The sequence below is a fragment of the Bombina bombina genome, chromosome 11 (assembly GCF_027579735.1).
Source record: "Bombina bombina isolate aBomBom1 chromosome 11, aBomBom1.pri, whole genome shotgun sequence".
NCBI classification, from domain to species: domain Eukaryota; kingdom Metazoa; phylum Chordata; class Amphibia; order Anura; family Bombinatoridae; genus Bombina; species Bombina bombina.
The window spans coordinates 178,434,321-178,456,422 of NC_069509.1; the positions used below are offsets into that span (position 1 = coordinate 178,434,321).

General features: G+C 42.5%; 1 protein-coding gene across 1 annotated transcript in view; it reads left to right on the top strand.

Moving 5' to 3' along the window:
• The window catches only part of TXNDC11 (thioredoxin domain containing 11), a 106,275-nt gene that overhangs the window by 70,081 nt on the left and 14,092 nt on the right, over positions 1 to 22,102 (top strand). Inside the window, exons 8-10 of the mRNA XM_053694791.1 lie at positions 10,740 to 11,463; positions 18,241 to 18,386; positions 21,931 to 22,040. Coding sequence (XP_053550766.1) covers positions 10,740 to 11,463; positions 18,241 to 18,386; positions 21,931 to 22,040 — 980 coding nt within the window. The remainder of the gene's footprint in view (positions 1 to 10,739; positions 11,464 to 18,240; positions 18,387 to 21,930; positions 22,041 to 22,102) is intronic.

Below are 22,102 nucleotides of genomic sequence, written 5' to 3' on the forward strand. Positions count from 1 at the left end.
TCATTTTGAAGTACCCTGGGGGCAGGTAAATAAATAAATACTGAAATGCTTTAAATGGATATGAAACCCAATTTTTTTCTTTCATGATTCTGATAGAGCAGCAATTTTAAGTAAATTGTAATTTACTCCTATTAATTTTTCTTCGTTCTCTTGGTATCTTTATTTGAAAAAAGCAGGAATGTAATCTTAGGAGCTGGCCCATTTTTATTTCAGCAATTGGGTAGCGCTTGCTGATTGGTAGATAACTGTAGCCACCAATTAGCATGCGCTACCCAGGGTTCTGAGCCAGAAATGTATTCCTTGAAAAGTCTTGAGTATGTTTCTGATATCTTTTTTTCACTTTTAGCCAATTAAAGTGCCCAGCACTGCTTTATGTTTAACAACTCAGATGTATGACTACTGCGGCTGATTGGATCAGTGTCAGTTTCCGCTCTGGACCAACAATGCTTTGCAGGGGTTAAACCTACAGTAGTGCAGTCGATTGTCTTAAAATGACGTTCTAACAAATTAAAGCATGTCATTTTTATGACAATTATGTCCCTTTAAGGACAGATATAAATCAGAAGGCGCCAAAGCAAAAATGTGTAATTACGCTTTTTTCCCGAGACCACAAAAACAATGGCGCACATTTTTAGCCAGAGCCGCATATGTGGAGGGCCGGGCCGGCATCTGGCCATCCCTAGTATAAACTACAGAGTTTTACTACTCTAAATCGTTTCCATGCTGGGAACTATATCACATAAATGTATCTGTTTATATTATATATTTATTTCTAGTTTTTCGTATAGGCCCAATAAAGCAACTGCGGCAGTTATATCATTAAAAAAAGCGCTCCATCCCCTCAGTGCACAGCGGTATCTAATTGCATTTTATGTACATGAAAAAAATCTTAAATGGGCAAGGAAGACAAAATCACATTTTCATGATTCCGATCTGAGGGGCTTAGGAGCGTGCGCGTGCCTTGAGCACTATATGCAAAACATTGTTACAAATATTGTTACAAGCACATTTGCCCCATAGACGTGCACACACCGAAGCCTACCTCTATATTCTGTCGTGAAAAAGACAACAAACGAGACAAGAGCAGATTGGATATTTTTTTGCATTTATTTTACCGATAGCAAGATAAGATATTGTCTGTATATTTATTGCCTAGGTGCATAAAGCCCTCAGGCGCCTCTGACTCATACACAGTCTTTGCATTATTTTTACGGATGTGGAGGCAGCGAATTATGTTTTCTCAAAATGATCACATAAGATGAAAATGTCATTCTGCTATTAGATTTTTCTTTTGCAGACGGAATATCTTTATTTCTGTGTGATGTTTTAGCATATCATTTGTTACAGAGCCTGAGTCTGGGATAGTTCTGAGCACGTACAGATTAAAGGGACAGTGTAATGTAAAAGTTCCTCCCCTATAATGTGTTCCAATGATCCATGTTACCCGCTGGAGTATATTCAAATATTATTATTAAGTATTATTATTTGTATAGCGCCCCAAAATTACAAATAGCTCCTTTATTTTGTCATTGAAATAGCATTTTTAGTATAGGACACAAACAGCTAATACTTCAGTATTGGCTACAGAAAAGTTATGCATACAAGGCAGCAGACGAAAGCATCTCCCAATGTAAAAGGATTTCCTTTATGTGCTATGAATACAATACAATCTTATCCACTGCTTACCTGTATACTGTTCTTTGAATTTTTACACTAAAAATATTTTTTCATATATCGGCAATTAAAGGAATATGAAACAGTCTGTTTCATTGTTGTAGTTTAAAAGCACTATGCAGGAGCTTATGCTTAACAGAAATTATTGCAAGATCTATTATTCATCATTTTAAGTGGATTTTACCTTTTTTATTTCTTTTTTTTATAACTTCATTTGTGCAGTGTTTAATACCTCCTGTCACAGCCCTACAAGGAGGCTGGGGTCTATACAGGAAGGGTTATCTAGCTTGATGTCATAAATCTTCTAGAGTAATATGAGCTGCTTTACTATTAAGTGAATACTAGATAAACAGGGAGTCCGATTTTTCCATGCACAGACGAGGAAAATTGCAACCTAAGTTGCCAACATGTCAGCTCTTAAAGGGACACTGAACCCAATTTTTTTCATTCAAGGTTCAGATAGAGCATACCATTTTAAGCAACTTTCTAATTTACTCCTATTAAATTTTCTTCGTTCTCTTGCTATCTTTATTTCAAAAGCAGGAATGTAAATCTTAGCAGCCAGCCCATTTTAGGTTCAGCACCATGGATAGCGCTTGCATATTGGAAGCTTACATCTACCCACCAATAAGCAAGCATGACCCAGGTTCTCAACCAAAAATGGTCTGGCTCCTATGCATCACATTCCTGCTTTTGAATCCTGAAAGAAAAAATTTGGGTTCAGTGTCCCCTTAAGTGCTCATTTTGCAATATACATGTAAGTAGTTTGCTGCTATTTTACACAATCTGTTTCTTTTTATGTTTAGTTTTATTTAGCAGATTTGTTTTACTAAAGGAGCACTGTTTAGCCCTTTAAACACCACAATGCAACAGGTCTGCATTCTAAATTTTACAAATTGCTTTGGCATCGCTTTAAAAAAAAAAGGTACAATATTTTGTAACAGACAGTTTCACCACAACTGTCCTTTTGACTCTTCTTTGAACCCCCCCCCCCCTTTCCTTAATACGTTGCCTCCTACTTTATTATTGTGCATAAATAAACATATGACTCATCTCATATTCTTCATTGTTTGTCACTAAAGATTTGGTTTAGTGTTTGTATAAATAATAACAAACATACACTTAATTTCCTCAAACTAACAGGTGGCATCAGATCTCAATCTTCCTTCCTTCCTGTGCATGCAGGAGGTTGTCAGCGGTACGGTAGCACAGATATAGTGTGTCAGAGCTCCAACATATCCCAGGAGCCACAGTTCTTAGCATTTAAGACTGGTTCCTACGCACATATGTACATAGTCACCCTTATCGGCTCCTATAAAGTGTATGGCTGTCTTATTAATATGCTTTCTGGGTCTAACATTTGAAATAAATTTGTAAGTTTAAAAGGGGCACCATATTTAAAGGAACAGTAAACTACGGTCCCAATTTATCATTAAATGCCGAAAAAAATCCTCCGGCTCCGGGATAAAACATATAAAACAACTTACATTATTACAGCAGGGTAAAGTGGTAAGGGGCAAATTATATTCCTGTTGAACCTTACTGCTTGAGGTTTTATACTGCTGTTTATATATAAATGTTATGTAGCTTCCAATTGACTTTTTTTGGTATTTACCATTTTGTCTATGGAGCTTTGAAGGCAGCTTCAACCTCAGGACATGCCATGGGGAACGCTATTACAGCATCAAAGACTTTCTTCACCCATACCACTAAGTGGGAGCCAATAGGGATATACTTCCTGATGAGACTTTTTTTTACGAAAGTGCCTAGTCTGGGTTTGCTGCAGCGCCTGTTACAATTAAGGCTAGATGTATCAATTTGCAAAAGGACAAGGTTCACATTGCAAATTGTGAGGCACATTTGTTCTCCATATTTAATATTGCAAAAGCACAATATACCATATTTTTGTTATTGTTGCTTATCACCAATTTATCATTAGACCGACGGATAAAGTTCCCAACTAGGTAACCCATCTTCATGGCGAGTGGGCAGGATCATTACACAAGTAAATTATTTTGCAATGCTGTTCTCTGCTCCCGCATGACCTGTTTTATCTCTATTACCTCTGAGTTATGTTTGCCAAAAAGTGTTTTGTTTTATTGTAGAGAGAGAGAAGAATTTTTTAGACAGGTTTGCAGCAAACAAGCTTGCGATACTCTACCCCATAAGATCAATATTGCTACTAAAATGTATGAATACTGTTGCAGCTAATGATATTAAGAGAATGATTAATAAGCTTGTAAGACTCTTATTTTAACACAATTTTCACGGTTTTGCAAATCAAGAGCTTAGCTGAATGTTTTTCTCCAACATAGGTGTGTCCGGTCCACGGCGTCATCCTTACTTGTGGGATATTCTCTTCCCCAACAGGAAATGGCAAAGAGCCCAGCAAAGCTGGTCACATGATCCCTCCTAGGCTCCGCCTACCCCAGTCATTCTCTTTGCCGTTGTACAGGCAACATCTCCACGGAGATGGCTTAGAGTTTTTTAGTGTTTAACTGTAGTTTTTATTATTCAATCAAGAGTTTGTTATTTTAAAATAGTGCTGGTATGTACTATTTACTCTGAAACAGAAAAGAGATGAAGATTTCTGTTTGTATGAGGAAAATGATTTTAGCAACCGTTACTAAAATCCATGGCTGTTCCACACAGGACTGTTGAGAGGAATTAACTTCAGTTGGGGGAACAGTGAGCAGTCTTTTGCTGCTTGAGGTATGACACATTCTAACAAGACGATGTAATGCTGGAAGCTGTCATTTTCCCTATGGGATCCGGTAAGCCATTTTTATTCACACAGTAAATAAGGGCTTCACAAGGGCTTATTAAGACTGTAGACATTTTCTGGGCTAAATCGATCATATTTACACATATTTAGCCTTGAGGAATCATTTAATCTGGGTATTTTTTGTAAAATAATATCGGCAGGCACTGTTTTAGACACTTTATTCTATGGGGGCTTTCCCTAATCATAGTCAGAGCCTCATTTTCGCGCCGGTATGGCGCACTTGTTTTTGAGAACAGCATGACATGCAGCTGCATGTGTGTGGAGCTCTGATACATAGAAAAGTCTTTCTGAAGGCATCATTTGGTATCGTATTTCCCTTTGGGCTTGGTTGGGTCTCAGCAAAGCAGATTCCAGGGACTGTAAAGGGGTTAAATATAAAAACGGCTCCGGTTCCGTTATTTTAAGGGTTAAAGCTTCCAAATTTGGTGTGCAATACTTTTAAGGCTTTAAGACACTGTGGTGAAATTTTGGTGAACAATTTGAACAATTCCTTCATACTTTTTCGCAATTGCAGTAATAAAGTGTGTTCAGTTTAAAATTTAAAGTGACAGTAACGGTTTTATTTTAAAACGTTTTTTGTGCTTTGTTATCAAGTTTATGCCTGTTTAACATGTCTGAACTACCAGATAGATTGTGTTCTGACTGTGGGGAAGCCAAGGTTCCTTCTCATTTAAATAGATGTGATTTATGTCATAAAAAATTTAGTAAAAATGATGCCCAAGATGATTCCTCAAGTGAGGGGAGTAAGCATGGTACTGCATCATCCCCTCCTTCGTCTACACCAGTTTTGCCCATACAGGAGGCCCCTAGTACATCTAGCGCGCCAATACTCCTTACTATGCAACAATTATCGGCTGTAATGGATAATTCTATCAAAACATTTTAGCCAATATGCCCACTTATCAGCGAAAGCGCGACTGCTCTGTTTTAGAAAATACTGAAGAGCATGAGGACGCTGATGATATTGTTTCTGAAGGGCCCCTACACCAGTCTGAGGGGGCCAGGGAGGTTTTGTCTGAGGGAGAAATTTCAGATTCAGGAAAAATTTCTCAACAAGCTGAACCTGATGTGATTACTTTTAAATTTAAGTTGGAACATCTCCGCGCTCTGCTTAAGGAGGTGTTATCCAATTTGGATGATTGTGATTATCTGGTCATTCCAGAAACACTATGTAAAATGGACAAGTTCCTAGAGGCCCCGGGGCCCCCCGAAGCTTTTCCTATACTCAAGCGGGTGGCGTACATTGTTAATAAAGAATGGGACAGGCCCGGTGTACCTTTCGTACCTCCCCCCATATTTAAAAAATTGTTTCCTATAGTCGACCCCAGAAAGGACTTATGGCAGACAGTCCCCAAGGTCGAGGGGGCGGTTTCTACTCTAAACAAGCGCACCACTATACCCATAGAAGATAGTTGTGCTTTCCAAGATCCTATGGATAAAAAATTAGAAGGTTTGCTAAAAAAGATGTTTGTTCAGCAAGGTTACCTTCTACAACCAATTGCATGCATTGTCCCTGTCACTACAGCCGCGTGTTTCTGGTGCGATGAGCTAGAAAAGGCGATTATTAGTAATTCTTCTTCTTATGAGGAGATTATGGACAGAATTCGTGCTCTTAAATTGGCTAATTCTTTCACCCTAGACGCCACCTTGCAATTGGCTAGGTTAGCGGCGAAAAATTCTGGGTTTGCTATTGTGGCGCGCAGAGCGCTTTGGTTAAAATCTTGGTCAGCGGATGCGTCTTCCAAGAACAAATTGTTTGACATTCCTTTCAAGGGAAAAACACTGTTTGGCCCTGACTTGAAAGAGTTTATCTCTGATATCACTGGGGGCAAGGGCCACGCCCTTCCTCAGAATAGGTCTTTCAAGGCCAAAAATAAACCTAATTTTCGTCCCTTTCGCAGAAACGGACCAGCCCCAAGTGCTACGTCCTCTAAGCAGGAGGGTAATACTTCTCAAGCCAATCCAGCCTGGAGACCAAGGCAAGGCTGGAACAAAGGAAAGCAGGCCAAGAAACCTGCCACTGCTCCCAAGACAGCATGAGATGCGGGCCCCCGATCCGGGACCGGATTTGGTGGGGGGCAGACTCTCTCTCTTCACTCAGGCTTGGGCAAGAGATGTTCTGGATCCTTGGGCGCTAGAAATAGTCTTCCAGGGTTATCTTCTGGAAGTGATTCATCCTGTTCCATTAAAAGAACGAGGGATGGGGTTCTACTCCAATCTGTTCGTAGTTCCCAAAAAAGAGGGAACGTTCAGACCAATCTTGGATCTCAAGATCCTAAACAAGTTTCTCAAGGTTCCATCGTCCAAAATGGAAACCATTCGAACAATCCTTCCATCCAGGAAGGTCAATTCTTGACCACGGTGGATTTAAAGGATGCGTATCTACATATTCCTGTCCACAAGGAACATCATCGGTTCCTAAGGTTCGCATTCCTGGACAAGCATTACCAGTTCGTGGCGCTTCCTTTCGGATTAGCCACTGTTCCAAGGATTTTCACAAAGGTACTAGGGTCCCTTCTGGCGGTGCTAAGACCAAGGGGCATTGCTGTAGTACCTTACTTGGACGACATTCTGATTCAAGCGTCGTCCCTTCCTCAAGCAAAGGCTCACACGGACATAGTCCTGGCCTTTCTCGGATCTCACGGATGGTAAGTGAACGTGGAAAAGAGTTCTCTATCTCCGTCGACAAGAGTTCCCTTCTTGGGAACAATAATAGACTCCTAAGAAATGAGGATTTTTCTGACAGAGACCAGAAAAACAAAACTTCTAAACTCTTGTCGGATACTTCCTTCCGTTCCTCTTCCTTCCATAGCGCAGTGCATGGAAGTGATAGGTTTGATGGTAGCGGCAATGGACATAGTTCCTTTTGCGCGCATTCATCTAAGACCATTTCAATTGTGTATGCTCAGTCAGTGGAATGGGGACTATACAGACTTGTCTCCGAAGATACAAGTAAATCAGAGGACCAGAGACTCACTCCGTTGGTGGCTGTCCCTGGACAACCTGTCACAAGGGGTGACCTCCCGCAGACCAGAGTGGGTCATTGTCACGACCGACGCCAGTCTGATGGGCTGGGGCGCGGTCTGGGGATCCCTGAAAGCTCAGGGTCTTTGGTCTCGGGAAGAATCTCTTCTACCGATAAATATTCTGGAACTGAGAGCGATATTCAATGCTCTCAAGGCTTGGCCTCAGCTAGCGAGGGCCAAGTTCATACGGTTTCAATCAGACAACATGACGACTGTTGCGTACATCAACCATCAGGGGGGAACAAGGAGTTCCCTGGAGATGGAAGAAGTGACCAAAATCATTCAATGGGCGGAGACTCGCTCCTGCCACCTGTCTGCAATCCACATCCCAGGAGTGGAAACTTGGGAAGCGGATTTTCTGATTCGTCAGACATTGCATCCGGGGGTGTGGGAACTCCATCCGGAAATCTTTGCCCAAATCACTCAACTGTGGGGCATTCCAGACATGGATCTGATGGCCTCTCGTCAGAACTTCAAGGTTCCTTGCTACGGGTCCAGATCCAGGGATCCCAAGGCGACTCTAGTAGATGCACTAGTAGCACCTTGGACCTTCAACCTAGCTTATGTATTCCCGCCGTTTCCTCTCATCCCCAGGCTGGTAGCCAGGATCAATCAGGAGAGGGCGTAGGTGATCTTGATAGCTCCTGCGTAACCACGCAGGACTTGGTAGGCAGATCTGGTGAATATGTCATCGGCTCCACCATGGAAGCTACCTTTGAGACGAGACCTTCTTGTTCAAGGTCCGTTCGAACATCCGAATCTGGTCCTACTCCAGCTGACTGCTTGGAGATTGAACGCTTGATCTTATCAAAGCGAGGGTTCTCAGATTCTGTTATTGATACTCTTGTTCAGGCCAGAAAGCCTGTAACTAGAAAAATTTACCACAAAATATGGAAAAAATATATCTGTTGGTGTGAATCTAAAGGATTCCCTTGGGACAAGGTAAAGATTCCTAGGATTCTATCCTTTCTTCAAGAAGGATTGGAGAAAGGATTATCTGCAAGTTCCTTGAAGGGACAGATTTCTGCCTTGTCTGTGTTACTTCACAAAGAGCTGGCAGCTGTGCCAGATGTTCAAGCCTTTGTTCAGGCTCTGGTTAGAATCAAGCCTGTTTACAAACCTTTGACTCCTCCTTGGAGTCTCAACTTAGTTCTTTCAGTTCTTCAGGGGGTTCCGTTTGAACCCTTACATTCCGTTGATATTAAGTTATTATCTTGGAAAGTTTTGTTTTTGGCTGCAATTTCTTCCGCTAGAAGAGTTTCAGAATTATCTGCTCTGCAGTGTTCTCCTCCTTATCTGGTGTTCCATGCAGATAAGGTGGTTTTACGTACTAAACCTGGTTTTTTTCCAAAAGTTGTTTCTAACAAAAACATTAACCAGGAGATAGTCGTGCCTTCTTTGTGTCCGAAACCAGTTTCGAAGAAGGAACGTTTGTTGCACAATTTGGATGTTGTTCGCGCTCTAAAATTCTATTTAGATGCTACAAAGGATTTTAGACAAACATCTTCCTTGTTTGTTGTTTATTCTGGTAACAGGAGAGGTCAAAAAGCAACTTCTACCTCTCTCTCTTTTTGGATTAAAAGCATCATCAGATTGGCTTACGAGACTGCCGGACGGCAGCCTCCTGAAAGAATCACAGCTCATTCCACTAGGGCTGTGGCTTCCACATGGGCCTTCAAGAACGAGGCTTCTGTTGATCAGATATGTAGGGCAGCGACTTGGTCTTCACTGCACACTTTTACCAAATTTTACAAGTTTGATACTTTTGCTTCTTCTGAGGCTATTTTTTGGGAGAAAGGTTTTGCAAGCCGTGGTGCCTTCCATTTAGGTGACCTGATTTGCTCCCTCCCTTCATCCGTGTCCTAAAGCTTTGGTATTGGTTCCCACAAGTAAGGATGACGCCGTGGACCGGACACACCTATGTTGGAGAAAACAGAATTTATGTTTACCTGATAAATTACTTTCTCCAACGGTGTGTCCGGTCCACGGCCCGCCCTGGTTTTTTAATCAGGTCTGATAATTTATTTTCTTTAACTACAGTCACCACGGTATCATATGGTTTCTCCTATGCAAATATTCCTCCTTAACGTCGGTCGAATGACTGGGGTAGGCGGAGCCTAGGAGGGATCATGTGACCAGCTTTGCTGGGCTCTTTGCCATTTCCTGTTGGGGAAGAGAATATCCCACAAGTAAGGATGACGCCGTGGACCGGACACACCGTTGGAGAAAGTAATTTATCAGGTAAACATAAATTCTGTTTTCCTTGACAACCCTCTTGAGTATGTTTATCGTATATCCTCTTGTATGGTCAATTAGGGACAGATATACATTGAATCCTGCCCTGATCGTACATTCACTGTTGCTGGGTCAGTCAGATTGCTTGTTTTACTCTTTCTAGAGAGATTTACTGCAAACAAAAAATATTTATCAAGCCATTCGCCCCCCGCTACGACTGCAAGAGAACCTGCAGTCAGTATTATCAAGCAGCGGTCATCAGACTGCTACTTCTCTAACCTTTTTCTCCACCTCTTAGGTCGAACAAGACCGGGGAAATTGACAGCTCCTGCCCGCGTGTGATTGGCTGTGCGCGGGCAGGGGACTGGGTTGCACAAGAGCGCAAAATAGTGTCCTTGTGCAATGCTGAATTTTGGCAGCGGATTGCAAATATACAGCTTGCTTATTGGTGGCTAAATGTAAGCGCTACCCAGGTTCTGAACCAAAATGGGGCCGGTGCGTAAGCTTACATTCCTACTTTTTCAAATAAAGATACCAAGAGAACGAAGAAAATTTGATAATAGGACTAAATTAGAAAGTTACTTACAATTGCTGCTCTATCCGAATCATGAAAGAAAAAAGTTGGGTTCAGTGTCCCTTTAAGCATTTGATTAAAGGACCATTAAATACAGACAATGAAGTAGCATTTACTTTGATGTTAAAATCAGAATTAGTTTTTTTTTATGACAAATTTCAAAGTTTACTTCCAATTGCCAGCTCCCTGTATCATATGACAGCCATCCGCCAACCACAGACTTGTGTACATATACGCTGTGAAATCTTGCACATGCTCAGTAGTAGCTGATGCCTATAAAAAGTGTGAATATAAAAATACTGTGCACAATTTGATAATGGAAATAAATTGTAAAGTCTCTTAAAACTGTATGCTCGCTCTAGCTTTCATTTTGACTTTAGTGTCCATTTAAAGAAAGTACTAACCTGTAAATACCCTCACAATGACTTTATTTTGTGTTTTGCAGATTACAGAAATGACCTTCAGTTACAAGAACTGCACACAAAGTGTATTTGTTCAGCACGGTCAGGAGCAGAATTTTATTAAGGCCGCATTCTCACCAGACACAAGTTTTTCCCACTCACAGACTTACAAGGTCTTATCGTGTTGTAATACCGTGGTCCTTCCCCAGTGGCACTTTATCTCCAGGGTCCATAATGTGTGTGAGCTGTGCATCAACCAGAGTGCTGGCGTCCGACCGATCAAGGTTAGCGCTCCGCAGTGCAACTTCCTCGACATACAGGCTGCGTTAGATTCCTTCTACCTCAAAGAGCAATTCTTTCTTGGTTTTATTTCTACAGCAAGAGAGTGCAACAATTTTCTAAGCTTCTACAGCCCCTTTAGCCATTACACTGCGTGCTGTCAGACCGTAAGGAGAGGACTGATGACTTCAGACTTTGTACTTACCTCCCACAGAGAGGACTCGGAGCACTTAATACCTCACATTGAGGAGAATATACTTGTAAGTCCCAGCAATCCTGTGAGCACAGACAGTATTAATGGTCTCAGGTGTAGGACCAATAAAACTCTAAATCTTTATCTTTTGGATTCAAACCTGTCCTGGACTTATGCAGAGCGGCTGGGGGCGTCGGGGGCTGCTTGGCACAAGGAATTTGCTGCCATTGTGGATGTGAAAGCAGAAACCCATTATGTTCTAGATCAGCATCAGCCTCTCATCAGACCCACTCTAGGTAAGGCACAATTATATGGCCAGTTATATAGAAAATACTCCCGCAGGGACCTTTAAAGGACCACAAAGCACAGTAGAATGGCATAATCCATAAATGCATAATTAATAGACAATTCAAAAGCACTTAGTTTGAATTTCAAATGAGTAATAGGTTGTTTTTTTATCGACAAATGTCAGTTAGTTACATTTTGCATCATGTGACAGTCATTAGCCAATCACAAATATATATATATATATGTATATCCTGTGAATCTTGCACATGCTTAGTAGGAGCTGGTGAATATAAAACGATTGTGCCAATTTTAGATAATGGAAATGAATTGGAAAGTTGTTTAAAGTTGTGTTCTCTATCTGAATCATGAAAGTTTTTAATTTTGTGTTTAACTGTCCCTTTAAGGGGATTTTTGGGGGGAGGTGCCATATCTATAGTTTAGTGTCACTACTTTTCAAAGACTTGATTTTGTTTTAAGGTATATTTAAACTCAAAACATTTGTTGTGCATATTAAAGGGCTGCATTTACACATTTAGTTTTTTTCGTGCCCAATGAATGTAAAAGGGGTTGCATTTAAATGTTATACTGCAATATTAGTTTAGTGCTTCCTTCAAGTGCTTATCGTCTAACAAGGACAGCTGCTTTTGCTTTATTGGTGTAGAAGGACACATCTCCGCAAGTGAATCGCATACATATTGATTGTTTCAGAAAATAAACATCGTTATCGAAAAAAAAAGCATTTTGACCCTCCCTTCTCATTTCCATCAAACAAAGAAAAAAGTTGACTGCAGTACTCCTTTAAAATCTAATTTATGATTTGTGTTTTGTGGGCAAACGGGCAATATACCCTGCGGGTAAGGATTTAGAGCAAATGATCTTGCTAGCATTGTGCGTTTAAGTGACAAAACCACTCGGCAATAGTAAGTCTTACAGCTGTTGAGTATTACATGGCCAGTCACAATCCGGAAAGCAAGATACACAGTCCTGCCAATCACTGGATGTGTTCTGCTACAGAATTTTGTATCACAAGCAGAACTTTACCTGTGTGTTTTTAGCCCCTGCAAAATTGAATTTCTCTTTAGTTGTAGAAGTGTGTCCCTCTGCACTATATAGTGAAACTGTACATCCTATGTGTGATAGGAAATTGACACAAATAGATGCTTGAAATAGGACTGTTGTTAAATGATTGCATTTCATATCTGCTCTAAATATTGTCTGCATAAGTAAATATTTCCATCTAAAGGGGAGGAGAGTCCACGGCTTCATTCATTACTATTGGGAATTAAGAACCTGGCCACCAGGAGGAGGCAAAGACACCCCAGCCAAAGGCTTAAATACCTCCCCCACTTCCCTCATCCCCCAGTCATTCTTTGCCTTTCGTCACAGGAGGATGGCAGAGGAGTGCCAGAGTTTTGGAGTAGTCTCTTATGGAGGGTAGTACTCTTCGCAGTGGGACTGGAGTTTTAAGTAGTCTTGTCAGCCGCTCAGTGAGAGCCTAGGCAAAAGTTAGAGTCCGGAGGTGCAGGGAGAGTCTTTCTGCGAAACCATCCCAACTCGTATTAACAGCTCCATAAGCAATCAGCGTTAACGAGTTTCGCTGCCTGCTTTCTACACTCAATTCCATGTCAAGAGCAAGGCTACTAACTTCCTGTTCCACAGCGTAGATTCTGATAAGATTGTTTAATTTTTTTATTAATAATGATAACATAGAAGACAGGGTCACAGTGTGGCGCCTTTTTATCTTCACAGAATCAATGGTTAATATTCCTGGAAGGGGGATTATTGAACAGGGGGGGTTTATACATGATATTATTTATTGTGTCATTGCTGCGTTATGTGCAAGATGAGGCTCTGGCAATGTGTGGAACTTTCAGGTTACTTGGGGGAATCTTGCGTGGCCATTTTTGGCGTGTTTTTCCCTAGTGCAGGGGCAGTCCTTCCAGGCATTCCACATGACTGGGTGTGTCTATCCTTCTCTGTTGGTCTGTGGCGCAGGAGACGTAGCGGTTTCTGTAGTCTGGGTCATAGGAGGTGGTGAGTGCCCCGGCCATTGGTGGTATAAAGGTGCCTTTTTAATTAATAAACTTAGTTTAACCAAACGCGCAAGTGATGAGGACTCTGACGCGTTAGAGGGCTCTCCCTCCTTAAAGTCTCATTCCTGTGTTTATTGTGAGGAGGTTCTGGTAGATCAGCCTGCACAACTATGTTCCACATGCCTTGATAAAGTTACAACATCTAAATGTAAATGGATGCCTAGTACTACTGAGCCGTCCATCTCTGAGAGTTCTTCGTCTCGTGCAGTGCCTTCTCTACATTCATCTCCGATTGCACATGCAGCGCCCCGGGGTCCAACCGTTACTCCTTTGTGAGAGATTCATTGGCCGTCAGACTTTGCGGACAAACTGAAATCGGCGGTTTTCGAAAGTGATCCATGCCTTACCACGTTCTGCTAAGTGCAAGCGTAGGGTTTATCATAGCGGCCCGGTCCAGGGTTTGTCCTCGCCGATGGAAGATCCAGAGGCTCTATACGATGGCTAGGCCCATTCCGACTCCGAGGAGCCGGGTTATAGGTTTAGGATGGAGAATTTGTGCTTTCTGCTATGGCAGGTGCTTGCTAATCTGGAGGTTCTGGAACCTAATATACCGGAGGAACATGCGATTCCTAAGCTTGACAAGATATACGAGGACAGGGTAGTACCTCAGTCTTTCCCGGTACCCGTTAAGATGGCTAATATTATTAAGAACAAATTGGAGCTATTAGGTTCTTCCTTTTCCCCTTCTTCTTCCTTTAAAAAAACTGTTCCCCATTCAGGACTCTCAGCTTGAGCTGTGGGGGCCATCCCTAAGGTGGATGGGGCTATCGCTACGCTCGCGAAGCGGACGACTATTACCCTTGAGGATAGTTTGACATTTATAGAGCCCATGGATAAAAAACTGGAAAACATGTTGAGAAAGATGTTTCAGCACACGGTTTATTTTTCAGCCAGCAGCGGCCGTTGCTGCGGTCGCTGGAGCTGCAACATATTGGTGTGAATCCCTGTGTTAAATGGTCGAGGGGGAGACATCCATCGACGAGATACAGGAGAAGATTAAGGCGCTTAAGGTCGCCAATTCTTTCATCTGTGATGCCAATATGCAAATTATTCGCCTGAATGCTAAGGTGTCAGGTTTTTTTCTGTTTTAGCGTGCAAGGCTCTGTGGCTAAAATCTTGGTCTGCGGACATGACCTCTAAATTGAGGCTGTTGTCCCTGCCTTTTCAAGGAAAGATCCGGTTCGGTCCAGGATTGGATTCGATCATATCCATGGTTACGTGAGGCAAGGGAGCTTTCCTACCGCAGGATAAGAAAGCTAAGCCTAAGGGGTCTACTTTTCGTCCCTTTCATGCAGACAAGGCCCAGCGCCAGCAACCCACCGCAAAAGCGGACCATTCCAAGGGATCTTGGAAGCCGGCTAAATCTTGGAACAAGTCTAAGCAGAGCAAGGAGCCCGTCGAGATGAAATTGGCATTAAGAGGCGGCCCCCTACCGGTCTCCGGATCATGTAGGGGGCAGATTATCTCTATTCTCAGACGCATGGTCGCAGGACGTTCAGAACCCTTGGGTTCTAGAAGTGGTCTCCCAGGGTTACATAATAGGGTTTAGATCCCATCCGCCCGAGGGCAGATTCCTCCTGTCAAACCTGTCTTCAAGACCAGAGAAGAGAGAGGCCTTTCTAGAGTGTGTGAGAGATCTTGCCTCTCTCAGGGTTATTGTACTAGTATCCCTAGAAGAAAGGGGTCTAGAGTACTATTCCAACCTTTTTGTGGTTCCAAAGGAGGAGGGCACGTTCCGCCCGATTCTGGACCTAAAGTGTTTAAACAAGTTTCTGAGTGTTCCATCGTTAAAAATGGAAACAATCAGATCTATTCTGCCCCTAGTTCAAGAGGGAGGGCGTTTCTGGACGAACACTTCCAGTTTGTGGCCCTTCCTTTTGGTCTGGCGACGGCCCTGAGAATCTTCACAAAGGTTCTGGGGGCGCTGCTTGCAGTGGCCAGATCCAGGGGCATTGCGGTGGCGCCTTACCTGGACGACATCCTAGTTCAGGCGACGTTGCTCTGCCTCGCAGAGGATCATTCGAGGGCTCTTCTTCTGCTCCAATCTCACGGTTGGAAGATCAACGCAGGAAAGAGTTCCCTGGTTCCCAGCAACAGGGTGGAGTTCCTGGGCACTATAATAGACAATGTCCATGAAGATATTTCTTACAGATCAGCTCGCAGGAAGCTTGCGTCCACCTGTCTTGCCCTCCAGTCCTCCACAAGCTTGTCAGTGGCTCAATGTATGGAGGTGATGGGTCTCATGGTGTCAAGCATAGATGTCATCCCATTCGCCAGGTTCCATCTCAGACCTCTTCAATTGTCCATGTTGAGACAGTGGAACGGCAATCATTCAGATCTATCACAGCTAATATCCATGGATGCTCAGAACGCCCTCTCATGGTGGATTCGTCCAGAGCAACTGTCCATGGGGACATCCTTCTTGCGACCGTCCTGGGAGATTGTGACCACGGACGCCAGTCTGACAGGATGGGGAGCTGTTTGGGGTGCCAGGATGGCACAAGGAAAGTGGTCCAGGGAGGAGTCTATCCTTCCAATCAACATCCTAGAACCATGATCATTTTACAATGCTCTGAAGGCATGGCCTTCTCTGGAGTCGGTCAGTTTCATCAGTTTCCATACCGACAACATTACTTCAGTGGCTTACATCAACCATCAGGGGGGTACGAGGAGCTTCCTCGCGATGAGAGAGGTGTCTCGGATTCTGGAGTTGGCGGAGTCCCACGACTGCTCACTCTCAGCGATTCACATTCCAGGTATGGACAACTAGGAAGCAGACTTTCTCAGCAGACAATCCTTCCATCCGGGGGAATGGTCTCTTCACCCTGAGGTGTTTGCTGAGATTTGTCACAGATGGGGAGCGCCGGAGATAGATCTCATGGCGTCCAGATTTAATTGCAAGCTACCTCGATACGGGTCAAGGTCCAGGGATCCCCAGGCAGAGCTGATAGATGCCTTGGTGGTTCCTTGGGGATTTAGTCTAGCTTACATTTTTCCACCATTACCACTTCTACCTCGCGTAGTGACATGCATCAAACAGGAGCGGGCCCTGACCATTCTGATTGCTCCTTCGTGGCCACGGAGGACGTGGTTTGCAGATCTGGTGGGGATGTCATCCTCTCCGCCGTGGAGGTGACCCTGTCACAGGGATCTGCTGTCACAAGGCCCCTTTCAACATTAAAATCTAGATTCTCTTAGGCTGACTGCGTGGAGATTGAGCGCCTAGTCTTAGCCAAGAGAGGCTTTTCAGAAAGTGTGATTGATACTCTAATTCAGGCAAGGAAGCCAGTCTACCATAAGGTGTGGAGGACTTACTTGTCCTGGTGTGAGAAGCATGGATATACTTGGCATAAAGTGAAGGTATCCAGGATTCTGTCCTTTCTCCAAGATGGTTTGGAGAAGGGTCTTGTCGCTAGTTCCTTAAAGGGACAGATTTCTGCATTATCAGGTTTGTTGCATAGGAGACTCGCTGAGCTCCCTGACATTCAATCTTTTGTTCAAGCTCTGTCTAGAATCAGACCTGTCTTTAGACAGTCTGCTCAACCTTGGAGCTTAAACTTAGTCCTTAAGGTCTTGCAGAGGGTTCCGTTTAAACCTATGCATTCCATAGACATTAAGATTCTGTCCTGGAAGGTTCTCTTCCTATTGGCTATTGCATCGGCACACAGAGTATCTGAACTAGCTGCCTTGCAATGTGATCCTCCTTATCTGGTGTTTCATGCGGATAAGGCTGTACTTTGCACTGGGTTGGGGTTTCTCCCCAAGGTGGTGTCTAACCGTAACATCAATCAGGAAATAGTTGTTCCTTCTTTGTGTCCTAACCCTTCTTCTTCAAAGGAGAGGTTACATCATAACCTGGATGTGGTTCGTGCCTTGAAGGTCTATCTTCAGGCTACAAAGGATTTCAGACAGTCTTCATCTCTTTTTGTGGTGTATTCTGGGAAGCGCAAGGGGCAAAGGGCCTCTGCTACTTCTTTGTCCTTTTGGTTGAGGAGCTTGATTCGCTAGGCTTATGAGATAGTGGTACATAAGCCTCCTCAGAGGATCATGGCTCATTCAGCTAGAGCTGAGGCTTCGTCTTGAGCCTTCAAGAATGAGGCCTCTGTGGAGCAAATTTGTAAGGCAGCTACCTGGTCCTCCTCACACACTTTTACAAAGTTTTACAAATTTGACTTTTTTGTTTCTGCAGAAGCTGTTTTTGGGAGAGAGGTTTTGCAGGCTGTGGTGCCCTCAGATTAGGGTCTGCCTTTTACACTCCCAGTTTCATTCAGTGTCCTCTAGAGCTTGGGTATATGTTCCCAATTGTAATGAATGAAGCCGTGGACTCTCCTCCCCTTTAGATGGATAACATAAATTATTCTTACCTGATAATTTCATTTCCATCGAGGGGAGGAGAGTCCACTGCTCCAGCCCGTATCTCCGTTGGGCGGCCCTAAATATTTTCATCTTCTGGCACCTTTTTTTTACCCTGATATTTCTCCTACTGTTCCTGGTTCCCTCGGCAGAATGACTGGGGGATGAGGGAAGTGGGGGAGATATTTAAGCCTTTGGCTGGCTGGGGTGTCTTTGCCTCCTGCTGGTGGCCAGGTTCTTAATTCCCAGTAGTAATGAATCGAGCCGTAGACTCTCCTCCCCTTGATGGAAATTATCAGGTAAGCATAATTTATGTTATTCATTATTATTTGCTTTCAGAGGCTTTTATCCAAAACTTCAGCAAACTGTACAGTCCCCTACAAAGGCACCTTACAGGCGACTCTGTGCCACATGAATCCCAGTATCATCTCATTACAGAAGTAACAACAAGTACATTTAATCGCATTGTTCTGGGAAGCAAAAAGGTATATTCTTGCTTTTGCTGTGCACTTACTTTGTATAATTCGTTTCTGCATCTCTGTTTAGGGACCAGCGCAAACCTTTTGTTTCAAAGCTTTGATTATTAGTTGTTTGTGTATAGGATACCAGATTTTATACCTTGTAAATTGCTTTTCTAGAGGGCAATCCTGAGATTTTCCAGTGCTGATGTTTTTTTTCTAGACTGCTTTGAATTTGCTGGGAGTTTAAATCCTTATTACTTTTTTTAATGCAACGTTTTTTGAATCAACCCCTCTGAAGAAGCGTGAGCTAAACAGGTGCCAGGGGACTGGCTTCAGAGAGTTCATACTCTCGTTTTTTTTTAACCGCTTACTCCCTATGATAATTGTTGATTGCAATAATTTTTGCCAATAGTTTGTAAATATGTGTTATATTCTGAGATCAGACGTTATGCTATGATAGTGAAACAAGTCAGTTAAATGTTAATCTAGCGCCCGCTATAGAAGGGGCTTAAGCAGACAGAATCTATTACACTGAACAGCTGTGCTAAAGTTAACTGTACAAGCAAATACTTTATAATTACAGATAGAGTATTAGCTAGATAGCTTTAATCTCATAATCTGACATCCCACATATTAACAAGTGCTCTTGTTACAGCATTATTTCTGAATCTATTAATAGACGGCTACAAAATATATTGTTTGTATCTGACTGCTTGATATTATACAAACCAATTACAATGTTTCACATCTAGATACATGATTCTCAGAGGTATTATTCACACACCTATGCTATATATTGATTTCTAGAGAGTTTAACTGTTTTTAAACGTGTATGATTGAATATTTAAACCAATAAAGATAAAGTATGAATGGTTAAAAAAATCGCTCCTGTTTTATTCAGTGAGAATTTTTCCTATATAATTGTAGGGGTAAAGCACTCTTTTTTTTGTTACAGACTTTGTAACTCGTATTTTGAATGGTAGCTGAACAGAATTCCTTTCTCTGCCTGCCTGCCTGTGTATAGCGTCATGGGAAGAGTTACAGAGAAAATCAATTCTCTCAATCTGTTCTTTTTTCCCCCAAGAGTTTAGCAATCTTACCATTAGGGATAATTACCGGTGCTTCAGCAGATACATACACTTGAGACTGGTCTGCTTCAGAGCAATATTACTGACTAGTGTGTGTGTGCCAGCAACTCTTTCATGGATCTGACAAACACTGCAGCTGTAGTGATAAAAGGTCTCTGTCAACTGACAGTAGGTTAAAAAAATGCCAACGTCTTTTCTTGCTAGGATTTTAAATTACAGTACACATTCACTCTGCGGTCCTTTTTTCCTTATTTAAATGTTAACGGTTTCACATCATATAAATAAACACTGATTTTACTGCCTTTTCTAATTACGTCCTACAGAGCTTGTCTTTAACTACAGGACAAATACAAATTTAGCATATCTAGTTTATGAAAATGTATTGCAAAGGTTTTGTGTGTTTTTTTTTTTTTCAAATACAAGTATTCTCAAAATTATGATCTAACTTGTGGTTCTCATTATACATGCTTAGGAGCTGTATATGATTTTGTAATATTTTAAATAAGTTGTACTCCCTAACAGAAAAGTTCAACATAATTCAAAATTGAAGAGAGACTGTTAGAACCAGTATGTATTTATAAGTAAATATGTGTGTGAGATTGTGTATGTATGTAAGTGTGTGTGTGTGTGAGATTTTGTGTGTGTGTGTGTGCATGTATGTGAGATTGTGTGTGCATGTACAGTATCTCACAAAAGTGAGTACACCCCTCACATTTTTGTAATTTTTTTATTATATCTTTTCATGTGACAACACTGAAGAAATGACACTTTGCTACAATGTAAAGTAGTGAGTGTACAGCCTGTATTACAGTGTAAATTTGCTGTCCCCTCAAAATAACTCAACACACAGCCATTAATGTCTAAACCGTTGGCAACAAAAGTGAGTACACCCCGTAAGTGGAAATGTCCAAATTGGGCCCTAAGTGTCGATATTTTGTGTGGCCACCATTATTTTCCAGCACTGCCTTAACCCTCTTGGGCATGGAGTTCACCAGAGCTTTACAGATTGCCACTGGAGCCCTCTTCCACTCCTTCTTGATAACATCACGGAGTTGGTGGATGTTAGAGATCTTGCGCTCCCTCACATTCCGTTTGAGGATGACAGATGCTCAATAGGGATTAGGTCTGGAGACATGCTTGGCCAGTCCATTGCCTTTATCCTCCGCTTCTTTAGCAAGGCAGTGGTCGCCTTGGAGGTGTGTTTGGGGTTGTTATCATGTTGGAATACTGCCCTGTGAACCAGTATCCGAAGGGAGGGGATCATGCTCTGTACATATTGGCATTCATGGTTCCCTCAATGAACTGTAGCTCCCCAGTGCCGGCAGCACTCATGCAGGCCCAGACCATAACACTCCCACCACCATGCTTGACTGTAGGCAAGACACACTTGTCTTTGTAATCCTCACCTGGTTGCCGCAACACACAATTGACACCATCTGAACCAAATAAGTTTATCTTGGTCTCATCAGATCACAGAACATGGGTCCAGTAATCTATGTCCTTAGTCTGCTTGTCTTCAGCAAACTGTTTGCAGGCTTTCTTGTGCATCATCTTTAGAAGAAGCTTGCTTCTGGGACGACAGCGATGCAGACCAATTTGATGCAGTGTGTGGCGTATGGTCTGAGCACTGACAGGCTGACCTCCCACCCCTTCAACCTCTGCAGCAATGCTGGCAGCACTCATACATCTATTTCCCAAAGACCACCTCTGGATATGACGCTGAGCATGTGCACTCAACTTCTTTGGTCAACCATGGTGAGGCCTGTTCTGAGTGGAACATGTCCTGTGAAACCGCTGTATAGTCTTGCCCACTGTGCTGCAGCTCAGTTTCAGGGTCTTGGCAATCTTCTGATAGTCTAGGCCATTTCTATGTAGAGCAACAATTCTTTTTTTAAGATCCTCAGAGAGTTCTTTGCCATGAGGTGCCGTGTTGAACTACCAGTGACCAGTATGAGAGAGAGTGAGAACAATAACAACAAATTTAACACGCCTGCTCCCCATTCACACCCGAGACCTTGTAACACGAACAAGTCACATGACACCGGGGAGGAAAAATGGCTAATTGGGCCCAATTTGGACATTTAAACTTAGGGGTGTACTCACTTTTGTTGCCAACGGTTTAGACATTAATGGCTGTGTGAGTTATTTTGAGAGGACAGCAAATTCACACTGTTATACAGGCTGTACACTCACTACTTTACATTGTAGCAAAGTGTCATTTCTTCAGTGTTGTCACATGAAAAGATATAATAAAATATTTACAAAAATGTGAGGGGTGTACTCACTTTTGTGAGATTGATTGTATGTGTGTGAGCTTGATTGTATGTGTGTGAGATTGTGTGTGTGATACTTAGGTGAACCCACAAAGCTTTTGTATAACACTGAACTAACAAACTTGTGCGTGTTTCATACTGTGGGAAGGACATTAGTTTAGATGCATGTTGTGCCGGTATTAATTGTAGCGCTTCTGTCATGTATAGGATGTTCTGCTGCTGTACTACACGATCTGGTGCGGCTTCTGCGCGGCTTTAAATCACATTTTCATCCGTGTCGCTCAGCTTCTGGCTACAGACAGCCTTATTATCGCAAGGTAAGCTGGTGATTTGTGCAAAGTTTTCTTATATGTAGAATGTGTTGAATTGATTGAGATTA